We start from the raw sequence: 14,305 nt of genomic DNA, 5'->3' as shown, positions 1-14,305 counted from the left end.
GTGAGCCCGCACCGCGGCTGGCATGGGGGGCACCGGCGGCGCTCGCCCCCCGCAGAACGCGGCGCTGCATCCATCACCGCCCGCTGCCCATCCTTCCTTCGCCGGGGGTCGCGCCCGGGCAAGGGTCGGTGCGTGGGTTCGCGGCTCTGCCGAGAGCAGCGCGAATTGAGGCTCCGCCGGCTCTCCCCGCATCCCCGGCTCCCCCGGACCGGCTCGGCGCGGTCGCGTTGGTACCCGCGGGCTCGTCCCCGGCGAGATGCGCTCCCGGAGGGAGCAGCCAAGGGCACGCGGCGGGGATTGGGGCCGGGCATCCCCGGCGGCGGCCGGGAAGGGACAGCGATTCCCTGCGGGCAGCGGCGCCCCCAGGGATGCTCGCCGTGAGCAGGGCAGGGGGAGGTGACGCCGGGGGAAGACATGGCTCTGTGCGAGGCACCGTGTCCTTCCTTCCCCGCGAGAAGGGCTCCTTGCGTGCCCGAGCCGTCCTCCACTGATCCTCGCAAAAGAAGGGGAGCGGAGTTGCTCGCGGCAGGGAAACACAGAAACTGCTATTTCTGAAAGTATCCCTGCTCGGGCTCGATTCACTGGCAAGTTTTGCTGCCAGGACCACGAAAGCTCCCCCTCACCCCTTCTTTTCCATCTCTTTTGGGTGGCGATGACAAATTACACTTGGACTTTCGGCTGGGGAAAGCTTCAGCTTTTCAAAGGCTCTACTTTATTTTTGATGTACCCACATGCTGTCTACACTTCGCTGCCCTACTTGATCCTCCTTGCTGACACTGCCTGTGTCCCCATCACGTGCCCAAAATGCCGATGGGGGGGACCAGCCCACGGAGGGACACGGCACACTTGAGGAGAGGCTTTGAGCCTTCGGTGTCATCTCCCTTTGCCTCCTTGGACAGTGCTTTCCCCCCGGGTGCTCCATAATTTCCCCTTTTTGCTACTTGTAGGATCAGAAGGAGCCAGTCACGAGGCAGGGCTGGCCCTGGAGCTGCTGGAGGGGCACATGCAGGGCTGGTGCTGCTCCTAAAGCCCTTCTGTTCCCTTGTTTAGGGAAAAGCTGTTCCTCCTCCCCTTGAAAATCTGCTTCGCCTCCTCTACCTCCTCAGCGTTTGGCTGTTTTTAGCATAACACAGCTACCCCATTTTAGAAGAAAACATGACACTTGTCTCTCATCCACGGCAAGACATTGGTGGCACTTTCCCTTCTGTCTCCCCGTGCCTTCCAACCAGCCAGGTAGAGAACTGCTCCAGCAGGGATGTCCCTGTCACCTGCACAGGAGCTGCAGACCCAGGAGGGTGCAGTAACCCTGTCACAATCCAGAACAGGACTAATAGGAAGCAGTGGGAGTTCAACAGTTTGCCACTGTTTGGGATTTTCTCATTGCCTCAAGCTTCCAGAAGGGATTTGCCTGGGGAATGGAGTTGCTCCCACTGGCAGCAGAGCACACAGCACCCGTCCCTTCCTCTGCTGTGGGGCAGGACACAGATTTTACAGCCCAGGTGTGTCACCAGGAAGAGTTGCTCGGCACTAAACAACATTTCTGAGTTCTCCCAAGTGTTTCAGTGCTTCAAATCCGGGCTCTGCCTTAATAAAAGGGACAAGAGGGAGCCTGTGTGCCCTAGGCTGCGTTACAGATCTGACCACACAAGTTACTAATGCCTGGGAAGCCGGAAAAGCCGTGCAGCACCGTGCTCAGGGGTCTCGTGCCTGGTCACAAGCACCCAAGAATCCCCGTGACCCCCCTCCCCCAGCTCTCTGGCTCTCCAACAGCAGCAGAAAATCGTGCAGTCAAAGCACTCCTCTCCCAGGGCCATCAGCATAAGGGGCAGTGCTTGGAGCGAGCATCCTTGTGCCGTGTCACTGCAGTCCTTGATCTGGGACACGTCCCACTCCCGTGCCTTTGGCAGCTCACTTGGCCATATGCTGCGCTCTGGCTCGTGCCCCAAAACTCCCTGCCCTTCCCTGGCCCTCTGCTGTGGTCCTGACCCAGGCTGCTGGGACAGCTGAGAGCCCAGGCTCGGCTCAGGGGCTGGGGAAAGCAGGGTTTGCTGCTGGTGGAGGTGATGTCATCAGGGGAGCAGAGGGAGGGAGGCATCGCTCTGTCTGGAACCGAGCAGGGGAAGAACATCCAAAGCCTTTGTAGCTCCTCAGGAGCCAAACACAGCTTAGTCAGCACTGTCAGGAACAGGCTCAGAGCCCTCTTGCCTCGGACACCAAAGCACAAGCACAGGATGTTACTTGGATTTTTTTATCTGGACCCTCACTGCTGATCACATCCTTGCTGGGCAGGCTGCAGCAAAACTTCCCAGGAACATCACCAAATAACAGGACCAGCAGCCTAACCCCCTTTGTGGCTTTTCCTTGTTTTTTTCTGACTCCAAAGCAGCAGCAATCAGGAGACCAAATGCCCGACTCGAGTCTGTCAGCTGTGAGACAGAGCAGGTTTTGTTCCCTTGCACAGCCCTCACCTCTGTGGGATTGTTGCTGAGGGTTACAATGGACAGACTGTTTGAAGCAGGCACTGACACGAGGCAGGACTTTTCTAGGATGCCACTGGCAGCAGAGAAGCATCCCCAGGGCAAGAAAACTTCACCCTTGGGGCCAGCAGGGCTCCCTGAGCCCCTTCCACAAGCGTGGCACCTCACCCTCCCTCCTGCTCCTGGCACAAGCTGCTGGCCACCAGCACAGGGGCTGGCCTGCCACCCACCCTCCTGTCCCCTGCCTACAAATCCCTGCTCAGACCTGGAAACACAGAATCACAGAATCACAGAATCCCCAGGTTGGAAGAGACCTCCAAGACTGAGTCCAGCCCAGCCCCAACACCTCAACCAAACCCTGGCCCCCAGTGCCACATCCAGGCTTTGTTAAACACACTCAGGGATGGGGACTCCACCACCTCCCCCAGCAGAACATTCCAGAACTTTATCACTCTTTCTATAAAAACTTTTTCCTGATATCTAACCTATATAAACAGGGGCTGGCTCCAGGATTTGCCATTTCCACAGAACCTCCCCACCATCCCACACTGATCCTGGCTGCTGGGTGTGAGCCAGCCCCAAACTGCAGGGACTGCCACAAACACAGGAGAGAGCAGCAGCCACTCGGGCTGCCTGTGTGTGCTGGGCTGAAGGGCGACCATGGGAGGGGTGTGGAGAGACTGTTGGGTCATGGCTGTGGCACACAGAGAGGAAAAACGCTGGGGCAGGAGCCCAGATTGGGTCTGCTGGTGCTGAGGGGAGTTATGAGAGCATTCACACTGCTAAAACATACCTAACCTTCACCTGCAGGCATCCCTTCCCCTTCTTTGCAAAAGGTGTGTCTAAAGCCACCCCCAAAGCACACAGCTCACAAGAAATCTTTGCCTTAAACCACGCTAGGACAAAGGACATCTTCTCTGAGTGCTGGTGGCTCCTGTGGCAGCCACTTCCCCTCTCTGCTGTCACTGCAAGGCTTGAGCCTCTCCCTGTGCTCAGCCTGCATGTGGCTGTCACCTCTGTGCCTCCCTGTCCCCTGAACCAGTGTCAGTACCTGCCCTAACATCATTTTTCTCTTCCCCTTCTGGGGGGGAACTATTTCATTGCTCCCAACCTTCCTGTTTCCTGATGATAACCCATCCTGCCTTTGAGGAAAACCACAGAGTTTTCATCATTTCCAGGCCATTCACTATGACCTGACCTCTTATCAGCCCACCACTTGACCTTGACCCTGCCCCCCCTTCTGTGCTGATGGAGACCTCAGATAATCTCCTCCCCAACGTGCAGAGCTGGCAGGGAGCCTTGCTGCTCCCAGGGGAGGCAGAGATTGCTCTGCAGGGCGAGCTCCATGCAGCCCTGGGAGCGCAGACATCACTCACGCCGCATCACAACTGAACCATGCTTAATTTTGACCTACTTTGCCAGCCTGGCAGAGCCTCCCCAGATCAGACTTTAACCTTCTGGAGGTGCCCTGGGTGGTGACATGTCCCAGCTGTGTCCTTTTCCTCCTCCTCCTTTGCATTAGCAGGTCTTCCTCCCCATTGCTGGGTCTTTCATGGCCACCCTGAGGAGGTTTCCCTGCTCCTGGCATTTGCTTTGTGCCAGAGCTTGATCCCTGGGAGCCACACAGTTCCTGCTCCTGGCACTATGATGGCTGAGAGAGGTACTTGTGGTTTTATTCATTGTTTTTCCCCTCCAGCAGATTCCTCACAGATCCTGTGAGTGCAGTGGTGTCCCAGGGGCATCACTCAAGCTTTCCAGAGCTGCAATGCCAAGCTCATGGAACACTTTGGACCTCTTCTGCAGCCTTCTTCCTTCGTTATGGGGGAGGGAATCTCTCCATCCCCATCACATCCCTGCCCTTCTATCAATTTAGGTTGTTTCTGGGTTTTTGGATTCCTGCCCTGACCCCAATCTTCCTACTCCCTTCCCTTTTCCATTCTCCTGGAAACAACAGCTCAGGGAGAGCTCTCTTGGTGGTGGCAGAGAGAAAACAGCCCTGCAAGCAGATGATTTCAGTATTAACCAAATTAACACGGGGCCTGGCACTCTCCGAAATGAGTCACCCGTGTTTCATATCAATGATTTCAGACCCTGGCATTTTCAGTCCAAGCCACAAGCAGCTCCACGGCAGGCACAGGCTGTATTTTCAGATCTCCTGGCAGGGCTGGGAGCAGATGCTCGGGAGAGGAGCAGAAGGTGCAGTAATGGAGCTTTAGCGGGAGCGCGCGGGGAACGCGGGGAGCAGGAGCCACCCCGGGGCTGGGCTGGGGGCAGGAGCCACCCCGGGGGCTGGGCCGGGGGCAGGAGCCACCCCGGGGGCTCTGGGGCTGGGGGCAGGAGCCACCCCGGGGGCTGGGCTGGGGGCAGGAGCCACCCCTGGCACTCTGGGGCTGGGGGCAGGAGCCACCCCGGGGGCTGGGCTGGGGGGCAGGAGCCACCCCGGGGGCTGGGCCGGGGGCAGGAGCCACCCCGGGGGCTGGGCCGGGGGGCAGGAGCCACCCCGGGGGCTGGGCCGGGGGGCAGGAGCCACCCCGGGGGCTGGGCCGGGGGGCAGGAGCCACCCCGGGGGCTGGGCCGGGGGGCAGGAGCCACCCCGGGGGCTGGGCCGGGGGGCAGGAGCCACCCCGGGGGCTGGGCTGGGGGGCAGGAGCCACCCCTGGCACTCTGGGGCTGTGCTGGGGGCAGGAGCCACCCCTGGCACTCTGGGGCCGTGCTGGGAGCCACCTCTGGCACTCTGAGACTGTGCTGGGAGCCACCCCTGGCACTCTGAGACTGTGCTGGGAGCCACCCCTGGCACTCTGAGACTGTGCTGGGAGCCACCCCTGGCACTCTGGGGCTGTGCTGGGAGCCACCCCTGGCACTCTGGGGCTGTGCTGGGAGCCACCCCTGGCACTCTGGGGCTGTGCTGGGAGCCACCCCTGGCACTCTGGGGCTGGGGGCAGGAGCCACCCCTGGCACTCTGGGGCTGGGGGCAGGAGCCACCCCTGGCACTCTGGGGCTGGGGGCAGGAGCCACCCCTGGCACTCTGGGGCTGGGGGCAGGAGCCACCCCTGGCACTCTGGGGCTGGGGGCAGGAGCCACCCCTGGCACTCTGGGGCTGGGGGCAGGAGCCACCCCTGGCACTCTGGGGCTGGGGGCAGGAGCCACCCCTGGCACTCTGGGGCTGGGGGCAGGAGCCACCCCTGGCACTCTGGGGCTGGGGGCAGGAGCCACCCCTGGCACTCTGGGGCTGGGGGCAGGAGCCACCCCTGGCACTCTGGGGCCATGCTGGGAGCCACCCTTGGCACTCTGGGGCTGTGCTGGGAGCCACCCCTGGCACTCTGGGGCTGTGCTGGGAGCCACCCCTGGCACTCTGGGGCCGTGCTGGGAGCCACCCCTGGCACTCTGGGGCCGTGCTGGGAGCCACCCCTGGCACTCTGGGGCCGTGCTGGGGGCAGGAGCCACTCCTGGCACTCTGGGGCTGGGGGCAGGAGCCACCCCTGGCACTCTGGGGCTGTGCTGGGGGCAGGAGCCACCCCTGGCACTCCGGGGCCAGGCTCTTGCATCAGCCCTGCCAGGGGGAGGATGGGGAATGGGCACCAAAGGCCTGGCACTTGTCCTCTGCAGCTTCCAGAGAGCTGGAATGAGGAGCAGCACGGGCAGAGCACCGACTCTTGTTCTGCCCTGTGCTATCCCAGCAGCTTTGCTTCTGACCCCTTCTTCAGCCCCACCAGCTACTGGGATCAAAATATTTCACCCATTCCCCTTCTCCACACATGTTCTGGCAGCTCTGGAACTGTGATCCGAGCTGATGGCAACACTTGGATGGTTTCAGAGCAGCTCAGGACCCTTGCTCTCTGCCAGCCTCACTTATCACACAGCAGTAATAACTCATTACCTATTCAGAAATTCCCTGGGAACTGCATTTGCTTGTGGGTCACTTTGAGGATGGGAAAACACCCCGGTGATCCCCAGGGATCTTTGTTCTGCTCTCAGTTTTACAGCCCTGAGCTGCCACAGTTCATCCCCTCCCGAGGAATCGCGAGCGCCCGCCTTGAGCTGCAGTGCCAGCCCTGGAGCTGGAGCATTGATCCTCACCAAAGCCAGCTCAGGGACACACACAGCGAGCTCCCAGGCCTGCTGGACACCTAGAGTAGCCCCTCATGCTGTCCTGTCACTTGTCACTGCTGTTACAAGTCAGCCAGCACACGATATTCCTGCTGGCAGCTCACCACAGCCAGCGGTGGGATTTCGGCACGGGGAAGTCAGGCTGCCCACACAGAGCAGGGGCTCCAAGGCTGGGATTTAGAGGGAAGGGCTTGAGAGCAGCTCCTGAGAGCTGCCCCTGCCAGCCACCCATCCCCTGGCCAGCCTGCACCATGCTGGAGCTTTGACTTGTGACATGCCAGGGGTGAGCCACCTCCACAACCAGAATCCTTCTCCAAACTCCAAATCTGGGCACAGGCAACTAAGAGGGATGAGACAGGAAGGGAAGCTGGAAGTTTAGGTACCAAAGAACATGGACAGGGCTCCTCTCCCAGCCCTGGGCACTCAAGCAGCCAGCACTGCACTCATCCAGGTGTCCTCAATTCCTGACATCCATCACTTCTCCAGGCTCAGCAGGGCAACACTTCCACCTCAGCTCCCAGACATTCCCTCTGCCAGGCCAGCCCGGAGCTCTCAGGCCCCAGCTGCATCCCAGAAGCTCATACCTGCTCTCAGATGGCACCTCCAGGGGCTGTCCTCTTCCCATCCCATTCCTGCAGGGCATTCATTTGTTGGAAGATGCTGTTAACAAAGAAATACACACATAGCAAAGCTAGAAACCTTGACTCCATTACAGCCTCTGCTATGTCTTGGCTCCACTTTTCCCCTCCTGGACTTCATTTGGCACCTTTCATATTAGGAGGGCAAATTAGAATTTCATGCATATTTCATATACACTTAATCACTTGGCAAAGACCAAAACACTTCCCCATTAAGTGGAATTTATGCTAACTGCTGTTTCCATTAGGCACCAGTCACTGCCTGTTCAGAGGTTACACCAGTTCCCCAGGCAGCTGTGCCCTGCTAGGGGAGGTGGGGACACTGTGACAGTGCCACAGCAGCAGGGCAGGGTCCCCAACAGCAGCCTTATCCCAAAGCTATTCCCAAAGCCCATCCTGGTTAATGGGACATCAGCTGCTGCCTGTGGGGTCCTGTTTGGTGCTCCCCTGAGCCACTTGGGTCCCCACAGAGCTCTGAAGGGCTGCAAGGCAGCAAAAAACAAAAGGGTGAGGCTCATAAACCCGAGCCATTGCTGCACAACCCCTTCCTGGGAGACTTACAGCATCCTTGTGTTGCCTTCTCCTGCTTTACACCCTCTAGTAAGGGCTCCAAACCTTCCTGCTGAGCTCTCCTCCCTCCCACCAGGGAGCCAAACCTCACCTGCCTCCGGTTTGCCTTTATATAGGGACCCTGCCAAACTCAAACTGCCTGAGCTCACCCTGCTCCTCAAGGGCTGACGAAGCTCAGCTGGCTCCCCTGAACCCAAACACGTTGCCCCTGCCTGGTTTTTGGGTTTCACTTCACTTCCCAAGTCTCCAAAAAAGGGATCTTGCTGTCTGCTTTATCTTACAGAAAAAAAAGATATGGAGGTTTACTGCTGAGGTTAAATCAAGGTGCAGATAGGAGTCTCCTCTGGTTTTCCTGCTTTTGAAACTCCAAGTGTCAGATTTCTTGTGGGGAAAAAAACCAAACCAAACCAAACCAAAAAACCCCAGAGAAGTACTATTAAAATTGACACTGAGGTAGTAACAAACCCCTCTTGGCTGAGAGGATCTAAAGGGCCAAGCTCTGTCTTCTAACAGCGCCCAGCTCCAGCCTGGTCACCGAAAAAGCTGCACCCAAAATAACCCACAGAGATGTGGGAGATGTGAACGGGGTTATTCTGCTTCCAGAGCAGGGGAGGGGGACAGGGAGGGCAGAGCTCAGTTCCACACCCCAGGCTGTCTGTCGGCTGTCTCAGTGAGCAGCAGCAACTCCTCCTCCTCCGGCCTGTTTCCCTGCATCCTCAAACAACGTCTCTTCCTTTTAATTTTTATTTTGTTTTCTTTTCCGGCGGGCACACAGGGCTCTGGCTGCCTGGCTTTGTAGCTGCTGCTGCTGCTGCCTGACCTAAATCTGCAGCGCGTTCCTGGCCGGGAGCTCTGGCGGGGTTTGCCCGGTGGGGGGGTGCCTGCCCGGGCCCCCGGGGGATGGTCCGGCCCCGGGGGATGATCCGGCCCCGGGGGATGCTCCAGCCGCGGGGGTTGCTCCGGCCGCGGGGGATGCTCCGGCCACGGGGGATGCTCGGGCCCAGGGGATGCTCCGGCCCCGGGGGATGCTCCGGCCCCAGGGATGCTCCTGCCCCGGGAGATGCTCGGGCCCAGGGGATGCTCCGGCCCCGCGGGATGGTCTAGCCCCAGGGATGCCCCGGCCCCCGGGGATGCTCCCTGCCGGGGTTGGAGTCGGTTCTCTTTCCTCTCATGTGAGCCTTTTGCACAAGAGGGATTTGAGGGCTTCTCCTTGGCTCTCCCGGGGATGCTTTGGCCCAGGGGATGCTCCGGCCCCGCGGGATGGTCTAGCCCCAGGGATGCCCCGGCCCCCGGGGATGCTCCCTGCCGGGGTTGGAGTCGGTTCTCTTTCCTCTCATGTGAGCCTTTTGCACAAGAGGGATTTGAGGGCTTCTCCTTGGCTCTCCCGGGGATGCTTTGGCCCAGGGGATGCTCCTGCCCCGGGGGATGCTTGGGCCCAGGGGATGCTCCTGCCCCGGGGGATGCTCTGGCTGGGAGATGCTCCCTGCCAGGCTTGGGGTCAGTTCTCTTTCCTCTCCTGTGAGCCTATTGCATAAGAGGGATTTGAGGGCTTCTACTTGGCTCTCCCCCCCTCTCCCTGCCCGTCTTCTTCCAGAATAAAGACCTTGTTTTTCCAAGTGTTTGCCTTGCTGGAGGTTAAAGCAGCCCCTTCTCCAGGCAGTGCTGCTTGCTGATCCCGGGGTCAGTGAGAGCTGCAGGGTATCAGGCCTAAGAAGGGCTTATCCCAGTATTTTTACAGCTTCCCAAGGCCCCAGCTCCGGGGTTAGAGCCCTGGGCTGAGCTGTGGCGTGCGAGGGCTCAGGCACGCACTCCTCTGCTGCATCCATGGCCAGGCTGAGCTGCTCTCCCGGCTCTCCTGGCACGCCTGGCTGTCCCTGCTGGCTGGTGACAGCCACCAAGGGTTTGTCCTGCGCCGTCAGCTCCCCCTGTGCCGCTGCTGCGAGAGCTTCCCCATAGAAACCAGCACTGTGCTGGCAGATACAGCTCACACGGGAATAACGGGAATAACGGGATCGTGCGTGGCCCCGTGGGTGCTGGAAACCGGCAGGGAATCACGGAGTATCCTGGGCTGGAAGGGACCCAGCCCTTGGCCCTGCACAGACACCCCAACAATCCCACCCTGAGCACCCCTGGGAGTGCTGTCCAAACACTCCTGGAGCTCTTGGGGCTGTGCCCTGCACAGACACCCCAACAATCCCACCCTGAGCATCCCTGGGAGCAATATCCAAACACTCCTGGAGCTCTTGGGGCTGTGCCCTGCACAGACACCCCAACAATCCCACCCTGAGCATCCCTGGGAGCAATATCCAAACACTCCTGGAGTTCCTGGGGCTGTGCCCTGCACAGACACCCCAACAATCCCACCCTGAGCATCCCTGGGAGCAATATCCAAACACTCCTGGAGCTCTTGGGGCTGTGCCCTGCACAGACACCCCAACAATCCCACCCTGAGCATCCCTGGGAGTGCTGTCCAAATGCTTCTGGAGCTCTTGGGGCTGTGCCCATTCCCTGAGGAGCCCCCAGCACCCTCTGGGGGAAGAACCTGTCCCTGATATCCAGCTAAACCTCCCCTGAAGCAGCTCAAGGCAGTCCCTTGAGTCCTGCCACTGGTCACCAGAGAGAAGGGATTGGTGCCTGGCCCTCTGCTTCCCTGTGGTCTCATCAGCCTGGATTTGAAAACAGTTCCCAGTCCTTGGTTTGAGTTCTCATTCTCATCATCCCCTGAATCCTGTTTGTCTGAGGAAGAATAAAGGGAAAACTCACCCTTTTAGGCACATTCTGCCAGCGTGTTCAGGAGAGATGCTGCTGTGAATGAGTTTTCCCAAAGTCTGGTACTTCCAAGGAAGGGTGGCATGAGAGGATGTTTGCTGTCCCTCTGGGTGAGGCTGTGACTCAGGGTGTTCTCTTCCTTGGCCTTGCAGGTCAGCCTCAATGATTCCCACAACCAGATGGTCGTTCACTGGGCAGGAGAGAAGAGCAACGTGATTGTGGCCTTGGCCAGGGACAGCCTGTCCTTGCTGGGTCCCAAAAACAGCGATGTAAGTAACACACCCCGGCCCTCTCCAGGTGCACCTTCTGCTTCTGGCCCAGGCAAGGTGATGGTGGCTGCTCAGCTACAGCCTGACTTGCTCTTGTGTCCCGAGACACACAAAAAAGGCCACAAGTTTGGGTTCAGAGGCACAAAAATATGAAATATCCTCTGTGCTGCCCCACGGGCTCAAGGCATGGTTGGGACAATCTCAGATCTTTCCCCACCTCGTAGTTCACTGAGTTTTGACCAAATCTGTCAGAAGGGAGCTCTGAACTTTGTGCTTTTCATTGTGGGGCTTCTCCTTTGCAGGTTTATGTGTCCTATGACTATGGGAAGAGTTTTAAGAAGATTTCAGAGAGGTTCAGCTTCGATGGGGGGAACAGCAGCGAGGTGGCCATCGCCCAGTTCTACCACAGCCCGGCTGACAACAAGAGGGTGAGGGGGACCTGGCAGCTGGGCCTCTGTCCCTGCTGTCACAGGGAGCCTGGACACCCCTTGGGCTGTCCCTGGGGCAGAGTTGGCATGTGCCAGGCACTTCTTGTGCCTTGGCGATGGTCAGAGTGCGGTGGGAGAGGGGAAAATTCTTCTCCCCCAAAGTTTGCCCTCCCAAAGGCTCCCCTGGGATGTGCACCTTCATTGCTGCCAGGCTGAGCTCTGCTCTGACCTTCTGCCCTGTCTGTCCCTCCACTCCAGTACATCTTTGTGGATGCCTTTGCCCCGTACCTCTGGATCACCACTGACTTCTGCAACACCATCCAAGGCTTCTCCATCCCCTTCAGAGCAGCAGACCTCCTCCTGCACAGCAGGAACCCCAACCTCCTCTTGGGCTTCGACAGGTCTCACCCTAAAAAACAGGTGAGCACTTTGCTCAGGTGGGGAACCAGCATCCTGCCCTGCCCTGCTGGGATGTTCCTGTGGCCTCTCACAGCTGAGAGCCACCATGCCTCGTGCAGGGCCATGAGGCTTCATGCTTTGGCCATTCAGGGAGTCTGATCTCACATGCAGAGCTGTCCAAATCTGCCAGGTCACTCCCTTCCCTACAGTCTGTCCTGTTCTCACCTCTGGAGAGTGAGGATACAATACCTGCAGGCTGCCTGTCTCGTTTCCCTTCCGTTCTCCTCCATCCACACTGGTCCCAACCACATCCATCACCCCAACCATCGTGGTCAGAACTCACCACAGAGCACTGGCAGCTGAGGCAGGATGACCTCTGCAGTGTTTCATGTGGGCTTGTGGTTTGCCTTTGGGTCCCGAATAACAAATTGCTGCTTGAAGAGAAACATTTTTTTTTTTTTCCTCTCTGGAGCTGTTGGGTAAAGATTGAAAATAATTACAGCACTTTCAGGTAGACACTGAGTAAAACCTGGAGGTGAAACAGTGGGAAATCCTTCTGTTAGAAGGCTAAAGAATGTTTGGTTTTTTTGCTGTTTGGGTTATCTATTATTAACAGAAAAGTTGCTGTTGCTCCAGGAGCTGCCACATGAAAAGTGAAGGGAGTAGCCATGGATGGACACACGGGGTCTCTTGAAGGATTGGGTCTGTTTGTGTCCCAGCCCTACTGGCATCTCTCACCTTTGTTGTTGCAGCTCTGGAAATCAGATGACTTTGGCCAGACCTGGATAATGATTCAGGAACACGTGAAGTCCTTTTCTTGGTAGGTATTGCACCCAGCTCCTGTCTTTCAGGAGAAGAAGACTCCTCTCCTGCACTGTTTGCTGCCCTGTGAAAATCAAGAATCTGGGTCCCAGGGTGTGCTCCAGCCCTGCTCCCCTCACCCTGCACTGTGGGCACGTGCCACGGCAGGGTGACAAGCGACAGCCACCCACACTGGCACCTAAGGGTGTTTCCATTCCCCCTACCCCATCTCCTTGCTCCTGCTGCCTTCTTGTCCCGTCCCACCGTGTGCCCTGTGCTCCCAGGGGGGTTGAGCCCCACGACAAGCCCAGCACGGTGTACATCGAGCGGCACGAGCCCTCGGGGGCCTCGACCGTCATCCGCAGCACAGACTTCTTCCAGAGCCGGGAGAACAAGGAGATCATCCTGGAGGATGTGGAAGATTTCCAGCTCAGGGACAAATACATGTTTGCAACCAAGTCTGTGGTGAGTGACACGTGAGGAATTCACTGCCGAGGGTGGATGTGGTGCAGAACCACAGCGGGCAAGAGCATCTGCCAGGGGTGGTGCTGCTCTCTGCTGCACCTCACAGCCTTCAGACCTCACTGGCTTGTCACAGAGGTGTCACCCAGCCTGCCAGCAGCTGCCACCCCCTGTGGGCTCTCAGCAGTGGCTGCCCGTGCCGCTCTCCCAGTGGTGTTTCCATACCCCTGCCTCGGGCAGGCTGGGCAGAAGTAGGTCAGCCTGCAGAGGGCTGGGACCTGGGAAAAGCCACAGCATGGCTGGGAAGGACGTCGGGGTGGGGGTGGCAGGGGAAGGGGGATGTGGCTCGGCAGCTCGGTGGTTAAAGGAGGCCGCTTGTCAGAGGAGATTACCATCAAACGTGGACCAGCTCCAAGCAGCCTAATGTGCTCCAGCCTGGAAAGAAAGCTGCATTTTCAGTCTGCTTGCCTAAGAAAAGAGGATGTGGGTGAGCAAAAGTGATCTTTTGGTCCCTCTGCAGCCAGAGCCTCTCTGTGCTTTTTACAGTTCTCGGCCAAATTTGAACAAACCTGAAAGAAAGCAAGAAAGTGTCTGTGCTTCCTCTGAGGACCAGGCCTTTCTAGATCAGAAACAGAGTCAGGGGGATAAAGTCCTGATCCTTCTAGAATGCCAGGAGCAGCTTTCTTTTCAGCAGATGCATTTCTCCCCTGCAGCTGCCACGGAGTGCTTTAAGAAGGAACCCTGTATTTAGGGGTGACTGCTGGCAGAACCAGGGAGGGTTTCCTAGGCAGTTAAGTGACAGGTGTGTCACCCCCAGCCCCCTGAGCGGGCACAGCGGTGTCTGAGAGAGGCAAGGAACATTTGCAGAGCAATTTCAGTTTTTCAGAAGTCTCCCTTGCAGGTAGTACAGCCTGTAACTCCCAGGGCCCAGCCCCTTGGCACTGTGCCTGCTCTGTGGTTTGCAGGAGATTTTATCGAGGGCTCAGTGCTGGTGTAGGGTGAAACACTTGGGGTGGTGTGTGTCTCTGCAGAAAGCCACTGAGCTCAGGGACATCATCCTGAAAGCATGAGGAGGGTTTGGGCACCATTTGGGGGTGCTTTGGAGCTTTTACTGCTTCTGGAGCACTCAGGGGCCAGCAGGCAGCACACGCTACTTCCTCCTGCAGCTGTAGTGACTAAACATCAATAAAATCACCCGTGTTCCACCCCACGGCAAGCACTGCTGGGAAACACCGAGACAGAGGGAGGCTGGCTGCAGATCCCTCATTTGGGAGGCACATCCCCAGTTCTGGATGAGGCACTTGCCTCCAAGCCTGGCTGCAGCAGGGGCGGTGCTGGGGGAAGGCCAGGCTGGGTGGCAGCGGCGCCCAGGGCTCTGACTTCTG

General features: G+C 58.5%; 1 protein-coding gene across 2 annotated transcripts in view; it reads left to right on the top strand.

Moving 5' to 3' along the window:
* Positions 1 to 14,305, top strand: part of SORL1 (sortilin related receptor 1) — a 60,325-nt gene that overhangs the window by 240 nt on the left and 45,780 nt on the right. For both annotated transcript variants that reach the window (XM_059867375.1, XM_059867374.1), the window contains exons 2-6: positions 10,714 to 10,830; positions 11,133 to 11,258; positions 11,517 to 11,678; positions 12,410 to 12,477; positions 12,743 to 12,923. In XM_059867375.1, the coding sequence (XP_059723358.1) occupies positions 10,714 to 10,830; positions 11,133 to 11,258; positions 11,517 to 11,678; positions 12,410 to 12,477; positions 12,743 to 12,923 (654 nt within the window). The remainder of the gene's footprint in view (positions 1 to 10,713; positions 10,831 to 11,132; positions 11,259 to 11,516; positions 11,679 to 12,409; positions 12,478 to 12,742; positions 12,924 to 14,305) is intronic.

The sequence above is a fragment of the Haemorhous mexicanus genome, chromosome 24 (genome assembly GCF_027477595.1).
Source record: "Haemorhous mexicanus isolate bHaeMex1 chromosome 24, bHaeMex1.pri, whole genome shotgun sequence".
Classification (NCBI taxonomy): Eukaryota; Metazoa; Chordata; class Aves; order Passeriformes; family Fringillidae; genus Haemorhous; species Haemorhous mexicanus.
The sequence above is the reverse complement of the archived record's forward strand: the minus strand, read 5'-3'. Positions and strand labels throughout refer to the sequence as shown.